The 15,849-nt window shown below is 40.7% G+C and overlaps 1 protein-coding gene across 3 annotated transcripts in view; it reads left to right on the top strand.

Annotated features, from left to right (window-relative positions):
• Nucleotides 1–15,849, top strand: part of FAM168A (family with sequence similarity 168 member A) — a 215,981-nt gene that overhangs the window by 139,297 nt on the left and 60,835 nt on the right. For all 3 annotated transcript variants that reach the window (XM_057553023.1, XM_057553022.1, XM_057553024.1), the window contains one exon: nucleotides 10,356–10,443. In XM_057553023.1, coding sequence (XP_057409006.1) covers nucleotides 10,374–10,443 — 70 coding nt within the window. In that variant the 5' untranslated portion in view covers nucleotides 10,356–10,373. The remainder of the gene's footprint in view (nucleotides 1–10,355; nucleotides 10,444–15,849) is intronic.

The following is a 15,849-nucleotide window of genomic DNA, read 5'->3' as shown; positions in this document are numbered from 1 at the left end:
TATTTACCTATGTAGTCGTCTTTACTGGTGCTCTTTATCTTTTTATGTGGATTTGAATTGCTCTGTAGTGCCATTTCCTTTCAGCCAGAAGGCTTTAGTATGTCTTTAGGGTTTTTGAAAGGCAGGTTGCTAGCAATGAATCATCTCAGTTGTTACCTATTTGAGAATGTCTTTATGCCTTTAATTTTGGATTTTTTAAAAAAATTAATTAATTTATTTATTTATTTTAATTTTTGGCTGCATTGAGTTTTCATGGCTCCCCACGGGCTTTCTCTAGTTGAGGAGAGTGGGGGCTACTCTTCGTTGTGGTGCGTGGGCTTCTCATTGCGGTGGCTTCTCTTGTTGCAGAGCACAGGCTCTAGGCATGCAGGCTTCAGTAGTTGTGGCATGTGGGCTCAGTAGTTGTGACTTGTGGGCTCTAGAGCACAGGCTCAATAGTTGTGGCTCACGGGCTTAGTTGCTCCGTGGCATGTGGGATCTTCCCGGACCAGGGCTTGAACCTGTGTCCCCTGCACTGGCAGGCAGATTCTTAACCACTGTGCCACCAGGGAAGTCCCTTACCTGTAATTTTGAATGATAGTTTTACTGGGGTCAGAAATCATGGTTGGTACTTTTTTTTCTTTCTTTCACCACATTTATTATTTCCACTGCTGCTGGCCTCCATTGCTTCTAATGAGAATTGAGCTGTTAATCTTATTGTTGATCCCTTTTATCTGATAAGTTTTTTTCTCTTGCGACTTTCAAAATTTTCTCTTTGGCTTTCAACAGTTAATGATGTGTACAGGTGTGGCTCTTTTTGTGTTTAGCCCACTTGGAGTTCACTGTCTGTCTTGGGTGTAGTTTAATGTTTGTTTGTTTGTTTTTAAAATCAAATTTGGGAAGCTTTTGATGATTATATCTTCAGATATTTTTTCTACTCCTTTCTTTCTTCTTGCTAGAACTCCCATTACTTGTATGTTGGTTTGCTCCAGAGTTTCCCACAGGTCTCTGACTTCATTTTTCACTTTTTCATTTTGTTTTTTAGATTGCATTATCTATGTTGATCTCTCTTTGAGTTTGATGATTCTTTGTTCTGCCAGCTCAGATTTGTTTTTGAGTCCTCTTGAATGTTTCATTTCAGAATACAACTTCCAGGGACTTCCCTGGTGGTCCAGCGTTTAAGACTGCACTTCCACTACAGGGGGCGTAGGTTCGATCCCTAGTCAGGGAACTAAGTTCCAACATGCCATGCAGCACGGCCAAAAGTGAAAAAACATAACAAAACAAACAATTTCCATTTGGTTCTTTTTATAATTTCTATTTATTGACATTCTCTATTTGATGAGTAATTATCATCATACTTTCATTTAATTCTTTAAATATGGCTTCCTTTAGTTATTTAATGTACTTATAATAGCTGCTTTGAAATATTTATCTGCTGATTCCAACATCTGGGCCCCCATAGAGACAATATCTATACGTAGTCTCCTTTCTTTCCCCCCCCTGGTAAATGGGTCACACTTCCCTCTTTCTTTGCATGTTTTATGATTTTTTTGGTTGAAAAACTATGTTTTAGATAATATATTATAGCAACTCTTGATTCAGATTCTTCCACCACTAGCAGATGGGAGGGTTGTTACTGGGGTTTTTTTGTGGGTTTTTTTTTTTTTTTTTTTTGGTTTATTCAGTGACTTGTTCAGACAATTCTGTAGTATCTGTCTCCTTTGTAGTGTGTGACTGCTGATGTCTCTCTTTTTAACCATGCATATTTATTTAATTATTTATTTAACATGCAAGTTTATTCTGGTCATATTTTTTTAATTATTGTTTTAATTTTTAAACTTGGCTTCTTAAAGGTCACCCCTGGGTCAGCATAGATTAGTGATCAACAATGACTGGCTTCAGTCCTAGGCCAGGAAATCTTCTACCCTTTGTTGATGGATTTGTTTGTTGATCAGGGAATGCATTCAAAGTCCAGGCAATTTGCAGTTCCGCTCCAACCTTTACTTTCAATGTGTTCAAGACCTTGCATTCACATAGGATCGGTAGATAGCTAGGACCTCTCCAGTTTCTCTTTAGCAGGTATGAAACCTTATAGATCACCAGGGATCCCATAGTGGGTCTTATCTTTTGTTCCCCAGCACTCCTTTTAAAATTTCTGGCTTATCTGCAGGCCTGTTGCCTGCCCTAACTAGCATTATGACCTTAGGCCAGCTGTAGTAGTGGCCTTCCTGGATAGCTTACTATTGTTCCCCAGATTGTCCCTCTATTGTTTTTGACAATGACTCTGGGCAATATCCAGAGCAAATTTTCTACACTCAGCTTCAAATTAAATCAGCCCACTCTGGCAAGAGTCATCCTCTTGGCCTGGCCTGATGGAATTACCCCCAGAGAGCTGGGAGTTGTGGGGTAGGAGCAGCTTCAGGCTAAAATGCCACAGATTCTCACTGTTCTTAATATGGTTCAGTAATTCTTCTTGAATAAACATTTCTCAACTTGATGTATGCCTTTGGTTAATTTTCAGAGGCCCGAAATGGTTATTTTTGACAATTTTGTTCAGTTTTATTGTTGCTTTTAGGGAAGAGTTTGCTAAGCAGTTTAGGTATTCCAGAAGTTCTACCTCCTTGTGTTACTTATGGCATCTTTATTTTTATTTAACTTTTAAAATTCCCTAGCTAGACCATAACCTCCTTTGGGCAGACACTATCTATATCTTTTCCCTACAGTGTCCATCCTAATATGCATTAAAACTTTAAGCTTTAATTTCTTTGTCTGATGAAATTAATAATCCTTGTGTTGCTTACTTCAAAGGATCAGGTGAAATAGTGGCTAAAATCTCATTGTAAACTACAGATCTTCCTCAACTTACAATGGGGTTACATCCCATTAAACCCATTGTGAATTGAAAATGCATTTAATACACCTAACCTACCAAACATCATGGTTTAGCCTAGCCTACTTTAAACATGCTCAGAACACAGCAGCCTACAGTTGGGCAAAATCGTCTAACACAAAGTCTAGTTTGTAACATTGAATATCTCATGTAATTTATTGAATACTATATTTTAAGTGAAAAACAGGATGGTTATATTTTTACAGAATGGTTGCAAGTGTAAATCGGTTCTTTACCCTCCATCACATGGCTGACTTGGAGCTGCAGCTCACTGCTGCTGCTGCTGCCCAGCATCACAAGAGAGTTTTGTGCTGCATACCACTAGCTCAGGAAAAGAACAAAATTCAGAATTCAAAGTATGTTCCTACTGAATGCGTATTGCTTTGATACCATTGTAAAGTTGAAAAATCTTAAGTGAACCATCCTGATTTGGGGACCATCTGTATAAGCTTTGTAAATGGTAAAGTTCTTTAAAAATTTTTAAGTAGTTTGTAAACTACAACACTAATTTTAAACACTGCAACCTGTTGTGCATATGGTACTTCCAAGTGTTCATCCTTCAACCCTGGAACTTTTTTCTTCTCATTTTGTGCTCATAGATTTTGCTGTTGATTTGAAAGAAATAGTTCAGGAGGTTTTGAGGGCAGCAGCAGGCTATTTGCAAAACGGTCTGGGAATGAAAGCCAGCTCCACTAGGAGGGAGGTCTTTAGCACCTCTGTTTTCCTCAGTCATCATGCCACCACCTGGCTCACCATTGCTTGTTCTGCCCAAGATGAGCTATCGGTAGAGGCTTCTCTGAATATTGGAAGTAAATGCTGTAGAGATGTGAAGCCAAGTAGTTGACTGAGATATGCCAAGAAGTGCCAAGCACCTTGAAACTTTTTCCAGAGTTGTTTTTTGGAGTAGCATGAGGGATGGTTTGTTATTTATTCAACTGTGCATTTAGTGCCCATTATATGCTGGTAATATTCTGGGTATTGGAGATACGAGACAAAATAAACAGAATCCTTGTTCTCATGGAACTTATAACTCTAATGGGGGAAAGAATAAACAAATACGCAAGAAAATACATCAGTTAGTGATTGGTGTCAATAGGAAAAGTAAAGCAGGAATTGGGGACAGAGAATAACAGTAGGAGTTATTTTTAGATAGGTTGGTTAAGGAAGTAATTTCTGGCAAGGTGAAATTTGTGCAGAGACCTGAATAAAGTGAGGGAGTATGCCATTTGAATATCTGGGGAAAGGGCATTTTAGGTGTGGGAAAGCTCAAGTGCAAAGACCCTGAGGCATAGGCATACATGTGTGTTCAGGGAACAAGGAGGTCATTGTGAGTGGAGTGGAGAGAGCAAGGGATAGTGATAGGAGTTGCAACTAGAGAGGTGGGCATGTGAGACCAGATCATATAAGGTCCTGCAGACCTTTATAAGGACTTTGGATTTTATTCTGAATAAGATGGGAAGCTACTGCAGAGTTGTGTTTGCTGACACAAGTAATGTAGACTTACTGTGGTTCAACCCCAGGGAACAGGGGAAATTCCATACTTGGCTCTGGAGAGGGAGCTAGACGGGACTTGCACAGCAGGCACTTATCTTACTTGTCTTACTTAAGAAGTAAAATGAGGTTGGATCGGGAGCATATGGCAGCTAAGATCCTAGGCAGCTGGCAGGAATAGAAGTCAGGCAGACAGTGCTTTTATTCTCTCATAACTGTCTGTGTGTGTCCAGCAGGGACCCAGTAGGTAGATTTGAACTGCCTCCATGGTGGGATCTATCAGGGTCCAAACAGAGCACAAGGGGCCCCGAGTTAAAGGAGGGTTAGGGAGGGGCCTGCTATTCCAGAGGAGAAACCAGTGCTGGGTTGGGAGACCAGGGAGACTGGGAAACTCAAACTCATCTAGCACAGTGGAAGTAGCTTGGGCATTGGAATCAGAACTGGTTATTCTCTCAATTCTTAGTTATGAGACTTTGGGCAAGTTGCTTCATTTCTCTGGACTTAAGTTTATCCACCTATAGTACAGTGAAAATAATACCTATTTTGCAAGATCATTGTGATCTTATAAGACTTATAGGGACTAATAAGGTAAGTCGCTAGCACAGTACTTGTCATCTGGTAGATCTTCAATAAATAGTAGCTGCTGGTAGTAGAGGTAATATTTATAATAGTAGTAATGGTTGTTTACCTTTACAGAATGCTCATTGTATACCAACCATTGTTTTAAGCAGAATTCTTAGGCATCTCAAATTTAAGTCCAAATCCAAATTTCTGTCCTTCACACCAAAACATACTCCTTTCATAGTTCTCATCCCAGTAAGTGGCATTTTTATTATTCCAGTTTCTCAAGTTAACTTTGGAGTCATCCTTGATGTCTTTCTTCCTCTCATACTCTATAGTCAATCTGTTAGTAATTCCCATCAGCTTGATCTTCAGATTATACCCAAAATATGACTACTTCCCACCACCACCACCACTGCTACCACCCTATTTCAAGCCACCATAACCTTTCATGTGGATCATTTTAATAGCATCCTAACTCATCTCCCTGATTCTCCTCTTGCCTTCCTGCTCTCTGATCTCAGCTCAACAGTCAAAGTAATCTTCTTAAAATGAAGTCAAATCAAGTCACTCTTCTGCTTGAAACACTCCTAATCTCATTTAGAATAAAAAACAACATCCTTATACTGGCCTACAAGGCTGTACATGATTTGGCCTTCATCACCTGTCTGATCTCACTGCCTACTCTTTTCTCTTTCATTCACTGTGTGTGCTCCAGCTAAACTGGCCTTCATGCTATTTCTCAGACATGGTTCCACTTAAGGGCATTTGCCTTTGCTGTTTTCTCTACTTGGACGGTTTCCCCTCAAGAGACCTGCATGGCTTGCTCCTTTAGCTTTTTCAGGTCTCTGCTTAGATGTCACTCAATAACACTTTCTCTAACCATCTTATTTAAAATTGTACCTCCTCCCCTTGGTACTCCCTATCCACCTTCAGAGGATTTCTCTAGCATTTACTGCCATCTGATATACAGTATATTTTACTTTTTAAAAAAATTTTGTGTCTTCCTCCCCCCTCCCAACTGGAATGTAAGCAGGAATTTTTATTAGTCTCGTTCACTGCTGTATCTCAATTCCTCTATCAAGCTTATGTAAGACAAATGGCATTTGACATAGAAAGTCTCAAGCAGTGTCTTCAAACTGGGCATCAAAATATCCTTGGAAACACAAATACATAGATTCCTGAGCCCCATGCCAGATAGAGCATAGAGGATCTTCTATACCATGTGAAGAAGTAGGGATTTTATTCCCAAGGCTTTTGAGGGGAATAATGCCCTTATCCAACCTATGCTTTAATAAAGAATATCAAGGATTAATTAGAGTTGGTTAGAATGGGGGAAAAGAGTCCTCTTAGGACTGTTTAATATTTCAGACAAGAGATATTGAAATTTGAACCAGAGAGCAGTAGCAATGAGAAAGGTAAGTTTATGAGGACTTGGTGATTGATTGGGGGTGAAAGAGTGGGAGGAATTTAGGATGACTTTCAGGGTTTCTCGCTTAAAGTGCCAGGTGGATGGATTGTCAGTAACTGTGAGACGGCCAATACTGGATGGAAGAATGGGCTTGGGGAAGAATGTTGAGTTTACTTTTAAACATTGTGAGTTTGAATTGCTTATGGAGTTATCAGGAAGAAACGTTCAGGAAGTAGGTATGTGTGAAAGTAGATGTGGGTGAGTACTGCATTATAATAATTATTTTAAGAGAGATGTGAATTTCATATATCATGGACTAATCTAGACAACTACAAATCTATTTTCTGTCTCTGTAGATTTGCCTATTCTGGACATTTCATAAAAATGGAATCACAGAATATGTGGCCTTTTGTGAGGGGTTTCTTTCACTTAATATGTTTTCAAGGTTCATCCATGTTGTAGTATGTATCAATACTTCATTCCTTTTTATTGCCAAATATTCCATTGTATGGATATACCACATTTCATTTATCCATTCATCAGATGAACATTTGGATTGTTTCCACCTTTTGACTATTATGGATAATGCTGCTATGAACATTTGTGTTCATACATTTTCATTTCTTTTGGTATATATCTAGAAGCAGCATTGCTGGGTCATGTGGTAACTCTGTGTTTAACTATTTGAGGAACTGTCAGACGTTTTCCCAAAGTGGCCATATCATTTTACATTCCCACCAGCATTGTATAAGGGTCTAGATTTCTCCATCCTTGCCAACACATTTTATTATCTTTTTGATTATAGCCATCCTAGTGTATGTGAAGTGGTATCTTGTGGTTTCAATTTGCATCCTTTCATGTGCTTATTGGCCATGTATATAACTTCTTTGAAGAAATGTATGTTGAGATTCTTTTCCCATTTTTTAAATTGGGTTATTGGCCTTTTTATTATTGAGCTAAGAGTTCCTTATATATTTTAAATACAAATCCCTTATGTAAATGATCTGCAAAAATCTTCTGTCATTCTGTGGGTTGTCTTTCACTTTCTCGATGGTGTCCTTTAATACACGAAAGCTTTTAGTTTTCCTTGCCTTTTTTTTAATACATTTATCTATTTATGTATTTATTTTTGGCTGCATTGGGTCTTCGTTGCTGCACGCAGGCTTTCTCTAGTTGCGGAGAACGGGGGCTAATCTTCGTTGCGGTGCATTTCTCTTGTTGCGGAGCATGGGCTCTAGGTGCGTGGCTTCAGTAGTTGTGGCTCTCGGGCTCAGTAGTTGTGGCTCATAGAGTGCAGGATCAGTAGTTGTGGCGCACGGGCTTGGTTGCTCCACGGCATGTGGGATCTTCCCGGACCAGGGCTCAAACCCATGTTCCCTGCATTGGCAGGTGGATTCTTAACCCCTGCGCCGCCAGGGAAGTCCCAAAAGTTTTTAGTTTTGATGAGTCCATTTTATCTATTTTTTCCTTTTGTTGTTTGTGCTCTTGGTATCATAATTACCATTGCCAAATCCGAGGTCACAAAGGTTTAGGCTATCTTTTCTTCTTTCTTCTAAGAGTTTTATGTTTTTAGCTCTCTCATTTAGGTCTTTGATCCATTTGGGGTGCTAGTCTTGGCCTTGTCCCTTACTTACTTTGTGACCTTGGACTGTTCATTTGCCTTTTTTCAGCCTCACTTTTTTCATCTGTTAAAATAAAAGTTTATATGTGAGTACACAAAACAACAACACAAAACAGATCAGTGGTTGCCACAGCTGGGAGTTGTGGGCAGGGTATTGACCACAAAGATGAGAGAACTTTTGGGGGTGGTGAAGATACTTTGTATCTTAATTGTGGTGATGTTTGTACAACTATATACATTTTTCAGGGCTCATAGAACTGTATACCTAAAAGGAGTAAATTTTACTGTATGTATATTATGCCTCAGTAAACCTAGCTTTAAAAAAAAAAACACAAAAGCCTTACAACAACTCTACAAAGAATGTGTTATTCTTTTCCATTTTGAGGCTAGAAGAAACTGATACTCAGGAAAGTTAGTGGACTTGCCTATGGTCCCACATTTGGTATGTGGCAGTTCTAGGATTTTAACCTAAATCTGCCTGATTGTAGAGCTTGTGATCTTCCTACTCATTTTTAGCCTGTCCCTGAAACTATTAACAGTGTGTGGATTCTGTTGTAAAAGGCTGACCTTCCCGTGAAAGCCAGGAACCCTGTCTGCCTGTGAGCCACTCCCCAGAAGTGGCTGTCTTATTCTTATTCCAAATTCTGAACCCCTGGCAGATCTCATTTCTGCCAGTCATAAGTTGAGACTGGAATCCATGCTGTTGTGAAGTGCTACTCAGGCATGGTCTCCTGAGACTGTGGCCCTCATTTTGGAGCAGCAGGAGACCAGTGTCAAAACTGATGAGCTTCTTTGGTTACGAAAAGCAATTTCTAACTTTGTCCAATCAGCAGCACAGAGTACCTTCTCCGTAGGAGAGTGCTCAGATGTTTACAGGGCCCGTTGTGCTGCTTAGCACAGTCTTCCTTACTCTGGCTTATTTAGCAGAGAACCGATCGGGTAGAAGAGAGATCCAAGGCAGTCACCGTCATCATTTACATCTGCATGCCACTGTATAGTTTGCAGTATATTTTAACATCTGTGAACTCTCTTAATTTTCTTAGCACCTTGCCAGGAGAGTGCTTATATTTAGAGAGAGTGTACTTGGCTGTATTCTTGGACAACTCTGGCTGCGTGTTTTTTCCATAAATTGTGCTGGAATGTGTATATCTCCTGTAAATTTTATTCTCAAATTGTTCTAGTTTCAGTTTGTCAACTGGTGGTAGTTTAATCTAGCCTCTTGCCCTGGGGTGATTTGGCAGGGCTGCGCATTGGGTACATTTCAAGTTCTATCCTCTGAATTTGACCAACATCATTTCCTTTTTTGCCTGTTTGACTGCCCCACCTTCCTCTCTTTGGGAACCCATCTTTCCTCCACCTCTCATTCCAGAACCCTGGACAGAGTAATTAATCTCAGAGCAATCGTCATCAAGCCAGCTGCCTGTCTTCAACATTTGACTTGTTTCCTGTCCTGAGGTGCTATGGGAGAAGTTAATGACCTAAAAAATTGCCCATCTATCATGTGAGCCTAGTTAGGAGGGAATTGTTTGATTTTTATGAAGTGTAAATAATATATTTGGAGACATTTTCAAACATGTGTTGGCCTGTGTGTCAGAGTTGGTTCCCTAAACAAGGTGGGACAAATTGGCTGGGTAATAGAGCTTAATGACAGATTTTCCATTAATCAGAATGGAGGATGTGCTTCATTAAGATAATTAACAGATCACTTGTGCAGGTGATACTTATTGCACACAAATTTCCAAGTTTCTTTCCCTTGAATAAGCTTTGAAAGAGATCTTGGCTGTGTTTCCTTGCTTGCATTAAAATGATCAATGGCAGTAAATTCCCATTTTTTTCCAAAACTGCTAGTAACTAGTATCCTGTCCTCTGTAAGTGCAAAAGGTGGGTGACAAACTTGCTGCTCTTCCAGCAGTCTGTGTGTTTATCACCAGGTACTCGGGCTCCCCTGGTGAAGAGTAGAATTGCATCCTTTCCCAGCTCCTAGGCTAGCATCCTTAGAATTAGAAAGGGCCTCAGAGAGCCTAAAGTAATTGATTTTACATCAGGACACTGAAGCCTAGAGAGGGGACGGGACTTGGCCAATGCCACACAGTACACTCATGGTAGAGGCATCTGTGGGATAGTGGGACTAGTACTGAACTGAGAATCAAAAGGCCGGGGTTGACATTAGGCAAATTGTGTCACCTCTTTGCCTCTCAGTATCTTCATGTGTACAGTGGGAAAAGTGTCTAGCATAGGGCCAAATACAAACAAATGCCTTTTTTGTAGTCCTCTTTTCTATTATACCGTGTTGCTTCTCTATGAGTGTAACCTGAAGATTATAGATCGGAAGTTGATGTCAGGGAGAATGAGCAATCATTAATCAACGCTGTTTTTTTTGTTTGTTTGTGTCTCCGTAGGATTCTCAGTTGTCCACAATGAACCCTGTTTACAGCCCCGTGCAGCCTGGGGCTCCTTATGGCAACCCTAAGAACATGGCCTACACAGGTGAGTGGTGTGGGAATGGCTCTCATTTTGAGAAGTGGTGGTTAAGGATGTTATCTCATAACATTGTGAATGACTTTTGGTATACTGCGCCTCCAAAAGCCCTAGTAAAGCTTGGGAACTTGTAGAAGGGAGACATGTCTGGGGTCTAGTGCAGATGAAAATGACATTCTTAAGATCATGGTCTATTGAATTGCCAACTAGGGGAAAGGAAGGGAGGTAACATTTATTTATTATTGAGTACCTACCATGGGCCTAGCCCTGCGCTGGGCACTTTTACATATCATGTTTAACTTTAATCTTAGAAGTAGTTGTACAGGGTGTGGTTTATTATCACCATTGCACAGATGAGAAACAACAGTTGCAGTAAGAGGCCACAAACAAAAATAGGTATTTGAACCCAGGTCTGCTGATTCTGAAGGCTGATCTTTTTCCTGACTGCATACCGTGCTGTTTACTACTGCACTGCCTTTGTGTATGTTGTCCCTCTGTCTAGAATGCCACTGTCCCCTGACAACTTCACCTTATCCTTTAAGATCTCGGCTCTGAGCTCAGGCAGCACTTTTCCAGGGAGAATTCTCTCCCTTACTTGGCCTTGGGCAAGGTTTTTTTTTTAAAATTAATTAATTTATTGATTGATTGATTTTTGGCTGCGTTGGGTCTTCGTTGCTGCGTGCGGGCTTTCTCTAGGTGCAGCAAGCGGGCGCTACTCTTCATTGCGGTGCGCAGGCTTCTCATTCGGTGGCTTCTCTTGTTGCGGAGCACAGGCTCTAGGCACGCGGGCTCAGTAGTTGTGGCTTGTGGGCTCTAGAGCGCAGGCTCAGTAGTTGTGGCGCATGGACTTAGTTGCTATGGGGCATGTGGGATCTTCCCGGACCAGGGCTCAATCCTGTCCCCTGCATTGACAGGTGGATTCTTAACCACTGCATTACCAGGGAAGTCCTTGGCCAAGCTTTTTAACCTTCCAGAGCCTCTGTGTTCTCATTATAAAATGAGGGCAATAGTATTACCCTGTTTCATGGGCTGCTGCAAGGATTAAATGAGCTAGTGTAAGGCACTCATCATATAATATATGGCATAAAGTAAGTACTTAATGGTTATTATTTACAAATAAATAAAGATGGGTAGGATGTATCATAATGGAAGGTAGTGAGAAAATGTATGTAAATTGTCTAGCATGGTGCTTAGCGTATCATGAGCCTTCAAAAATGTAATAAATATAAATCCAAGGTGAAGATAACAGTATGAATGAACACATGGAGGTAAGAAGGTATGGTCAGGGTGCAGTCAGTACAGCTGGAGTAAACAGTAGAAAAAGGGGAAAAATGGGAATTGGAGCTCAAAAAGTAGAGTAATAATGGTCTTGGTGGCAGGATTAGAGGTGGGAGGGTTGAGAGTTTCACCCTGGAAGAGAGCAGGGGGTGGAATGTACTGGTTCCTTTCTATAAATTTGCTCTTTACCATGTATGCTGAATAGCCTCCTAGACTGAGAATGGAGGGATCTCAGAGAACTTTTTGTCTGATTGTTCCAAATTTTGTTCTGTAGGAACACTGGCTGGGGGGCATGGGGGGGGGGTGTGTGGCTTCAGAACATCCTCAAATATTTGATTTGATTTTTGAAAAATATTTAGAACTATTTTTATAAAGCATGCATACACATAAGATGATCAGTGTGTTTAGCTTAAGCTTCTAAGAATGTGTGTTTATTAAAAAAAAAAACTGCTAACATTTGCAGCTACTTATGCTTGTAAATCAGGATTTTCTCAATGCTATGCAACCCAAATAACATTCAGAAATATATTGGAGATTGAGCCTGATATGACTAAGCTGTCATCACTGATTTTCAGTTTCATATGTTTGTGTTTATCACAACAGCTTTATTGTCCTGATTTAACCCTAATAGTAAATATGTTCTCTTTGGACTTCTATTTTATGTTTATTCTAATACAATTAATTTTACTAACCAGGATCCATGGGCAGTATCCCATGCCCCACTAGCTCAGGGAGCCCGTTGCTTTTTCTCTTCCTGGTTCAGAGTATCCAGCAATCTAAGTTGCTTTGCCAGAGGGGACTGAGCTGCTTTGGCAGACAGAGCCCAGGGGAATCCTTCAGGTTTCCTGTGATTCTGGCTGCATTCATTCTTACTGAGTTGTTAAACCTGAGAAGAAACAGTTGCATTTATCTATTGATTTGCACAAAGAAGATTAGGCAGTATGATATATTGATAAATGTGTTTCAACTGAATGAACAACAATCAAGTTCAAATCTCAGCTCTTTCAGATAATAGCTAGATGACTTTGGACAAGTTGCTTAACCTCCCTAAATTTAAATTTATTTTATAAATTGAGATAATATTATCTATTTCACAGGACAGTTGTAAGAATTAAATGAAATAATTAGTACTCCATAGGGAGAGAGGGAGGATTGTCTTTGTTTCTACTAATCACTGAAGATCATTATCAGCCTGGAACTATGGGGTTTTTTGGCTGAGTTGGGTCTTCGTTGCTACGCTCAGGCTTTCTCTAGTTGCGGCGAGCGGGAACTACTCTTCGTTGTGGTGCATGGGCTTCTCATTGCAGTGGCTTCTCTTGTTGTGGAGTATGGACTCTAGGTGCGCGGCCTTCAGTAGTTGCAGCATGTGGGCTCAGTAGTTGTGGCTCGCGGGCTTAGTTGCTCTGCTGCATGTGGGATCTTCCCAGACCAGGGATTGAACCTGTGTCCCCTGCATTGGCAGGCACATTTTTAACCACTGTGCCACCAGGGAAGTCCCTGGAACTATGTTTTAAGTTAATTTTTCTGCTGGGATTCTAAGACTACACAGATAGTATAAACTCCACATAAGTAGAATAAATTCAAACTTCACACAGGCCAAGGTTTCAAATTCTTCGGGAAACTTTCTTTTTTACCCGTAGCTTCCTGTTGTCTCTCTACTTTTCAGACAAATTTTTTTTCTTTTAAACTGACTTATGACTTCTCTAAATTCTCAGCTTTATGCAGGGGAATTTGAGTTCCAGCTTTTGGTTTCTCCAAGGCCCAGAGCCTCATCTCCCATCCCCGCCATAGCTATGAAAAGCAAGCCCTTTGATTGCCCAGGCCAAAAAACCTTCCCAGAGCATCCCAATATCAGCTCACTGTGAGAGTTCCTGATTTTTCATTTCATTTTTTGACCCTGGAGATTTTTTTCTTTCCTAAAATCTCAAGTCTGCGTGTGTCTGTTATATAACATAAACTGTTTGTTTTACTTTTTATCCAACTTTTCTAAGTGTTACGGAGTAGGCAGATTTTCAGGTTATCTTTTCCTCCACATTGCAAGAAATAAAGACCCAAGTGAGATAATCTGTAAACAAATGCCAAATACAATGCTTTAGAGTAAACATTTGTTATTATTGTTAGTAACAATAATGGTTATGTTAAAGAGTGTTAATTACCATTTGGCAAGCACATACTAGGTACTTTATGTATATTAATTATAATCTTATTAATCATAAACCCCATAGTACTCTTCTTTTAGCAAAGTAACTGGTAGTTTAATTCAGGTTGTATTACTTGGCCAGTATATGTAGCTTCTGAAGGATGAGGAAAGATTTGAACTTGGATCTTTATGATATTAAAGTGATATGCTTTCTGTTATAGCAAGCTGATTTGTCTTAAAATCTGTGCTTCTTTCACTGCTTCCAGTGATAAGCTAGGGGAGAGGGTTGTCTTTTCAGTTTCTAGGACTAGGGAGCCTCACCTTTGAGGAGCTAGGAGCCTGCTCCTGGCCGGCAATTTGGGATAGACTGGGAAGGGGGCAGTAGAAGTGGAGGGTCAGGTCCACTGTGCTATCATCTGCTTCAGGGGTAATGGGGTGGTGGACACAGGGAATAGAGAAGTTGGGAAAATTCCTGATTTGAAATTCTCTCTGAAATGTAACAGGGAAATAAAATACAGCTTTGCAGTTATAATTCTGACACTAATTCCAGTGTGCGGGTTCTTTCCCCACACCAAGCTGTTCTCTGACACCAGCTGGGTGTCCTACAGTTCAACTCAATTCTGACACTGTCTACCTGGAGATAACGTCATTTCAGAGGTTGAGAGCTCTGCCCCGCAAAACTGTCCTCATTTCGGATGCCAATCACAAGTCCAGGTTGTGACCTGTGCTTCTGACTGATTGGCTATAAATCAGAGGTTCCCATAACCCCCCTCCTTGGGTTCAATTAATTTGCCAGAGCAGCTCACAGAATTTAGGAAGCCAGTTTACTCACTAGATTATTGGTTTATTATAAAAGGATATAGCTCAGGAACAGGCAGATGGAAGAGATACATAGGGCAATGTATGCAGAAAGGAATGTGGATCCTCTAGAGCAGGGGTCTCCAACCCCCGGGCCATGGACAACTACAGGTCCAGGCCGCACAGCAGGAGGTGAGTTGCAGGCCAGCGAGCGAAAGCTTCATCTGTCGCTCCCCATAGCTCGCATTACCGCCTGAGCACCCCACCCCCCGTCCGTGGAAAAATTGTCTTCCAGGAAACTTGTCCCTCATGCCAAAAAGGTTGGGGACTGCTGCTCTAGAGGGTGCCACTCTCCCAGCACCTCCACATGTTCACCAACCTAGAAGCTCTCGTCCTTCTTGGTGTTTATGTTGGCTTCAGTACATAGGTATGATTGGCCATTGCTGATTCATTCAACCTGCAGCCCCTCTCCTCTCCCCAGAGGTCAAGAGGAGGGGTGGGACTGAAAGTTTCAAATCTTCAATAACATGCTTGGTTTCCTTGGCAACTAGCCCCCATCCTTAGGTGCTTTCCAAAAGTTACCTTATTAACATAAACTCCGGTGTGGTTGAAAGGGGTTTGTCGTGAATATCAAGACATCCTTTGGGAATTCCCTGGCAGTCCAGTGGTTAGGACTCTGCACTTCCAATGCAGGGGCAGGGGTTTGATCCCCGGTCAGGCCATAGGATCCTGCATGCCATGCAGCGTGGACAAAAAACAACAACAAAAAGACATCTTTATTGCTGTTATCACTTAGGAAATTTCAAGGGTTTTTAGGAACCCTGTGCCAAGAACAGGGATGAAAACCAAATATATACTTATTATGTCACAATATCACAGCAATACAATGTATTCCAGTGAACAGCTGTCTTCTAGCCAATTGACAGTGTTCTCTCTCTCTCTCTGTCTCCTTCCTTTTAAAAGCTCTTTTACTGAGCACTTACTGTGTGCCAAAAATTGAGCTCAGTGTTTTACAGACTATTTTTATACTTGCAGTAATCCTATGAAGTGGTTATAACTAGCTCCTTGAACACCTTGGAAAAGTGAATTTAGAGAATATAATCTGTTCATATACTTTCAAATACTGAACGTGTAGATAGTGTTGTAGACTGAATGTTTATGTCCCCCCAGATTCATATGTTGAAGCTCTAACCTGCAAT

The sequence above is a fragment of the Balaenoptera acutorostrata genome, chromosome 9, assembly GCF_949987535.1.
Source record: "Balaenoptera acutorostrata chromosome 9, mBalAcu1.1, whole genome shotgun sequence".
NCBI classification, from domain to species: domain Eukaryota; kingdom Metazoa; phylum Chordata; class Mammalia; order Artiodactyla; family Balaenopteridae; genus Balaenoptera; species Balaenoptera acutorostrata.
The sequence above is the reverse complement of the archived record's forward strand: the minus strand, read 5'-3'. Positions and strand labels throughout refer to the sequence as shown.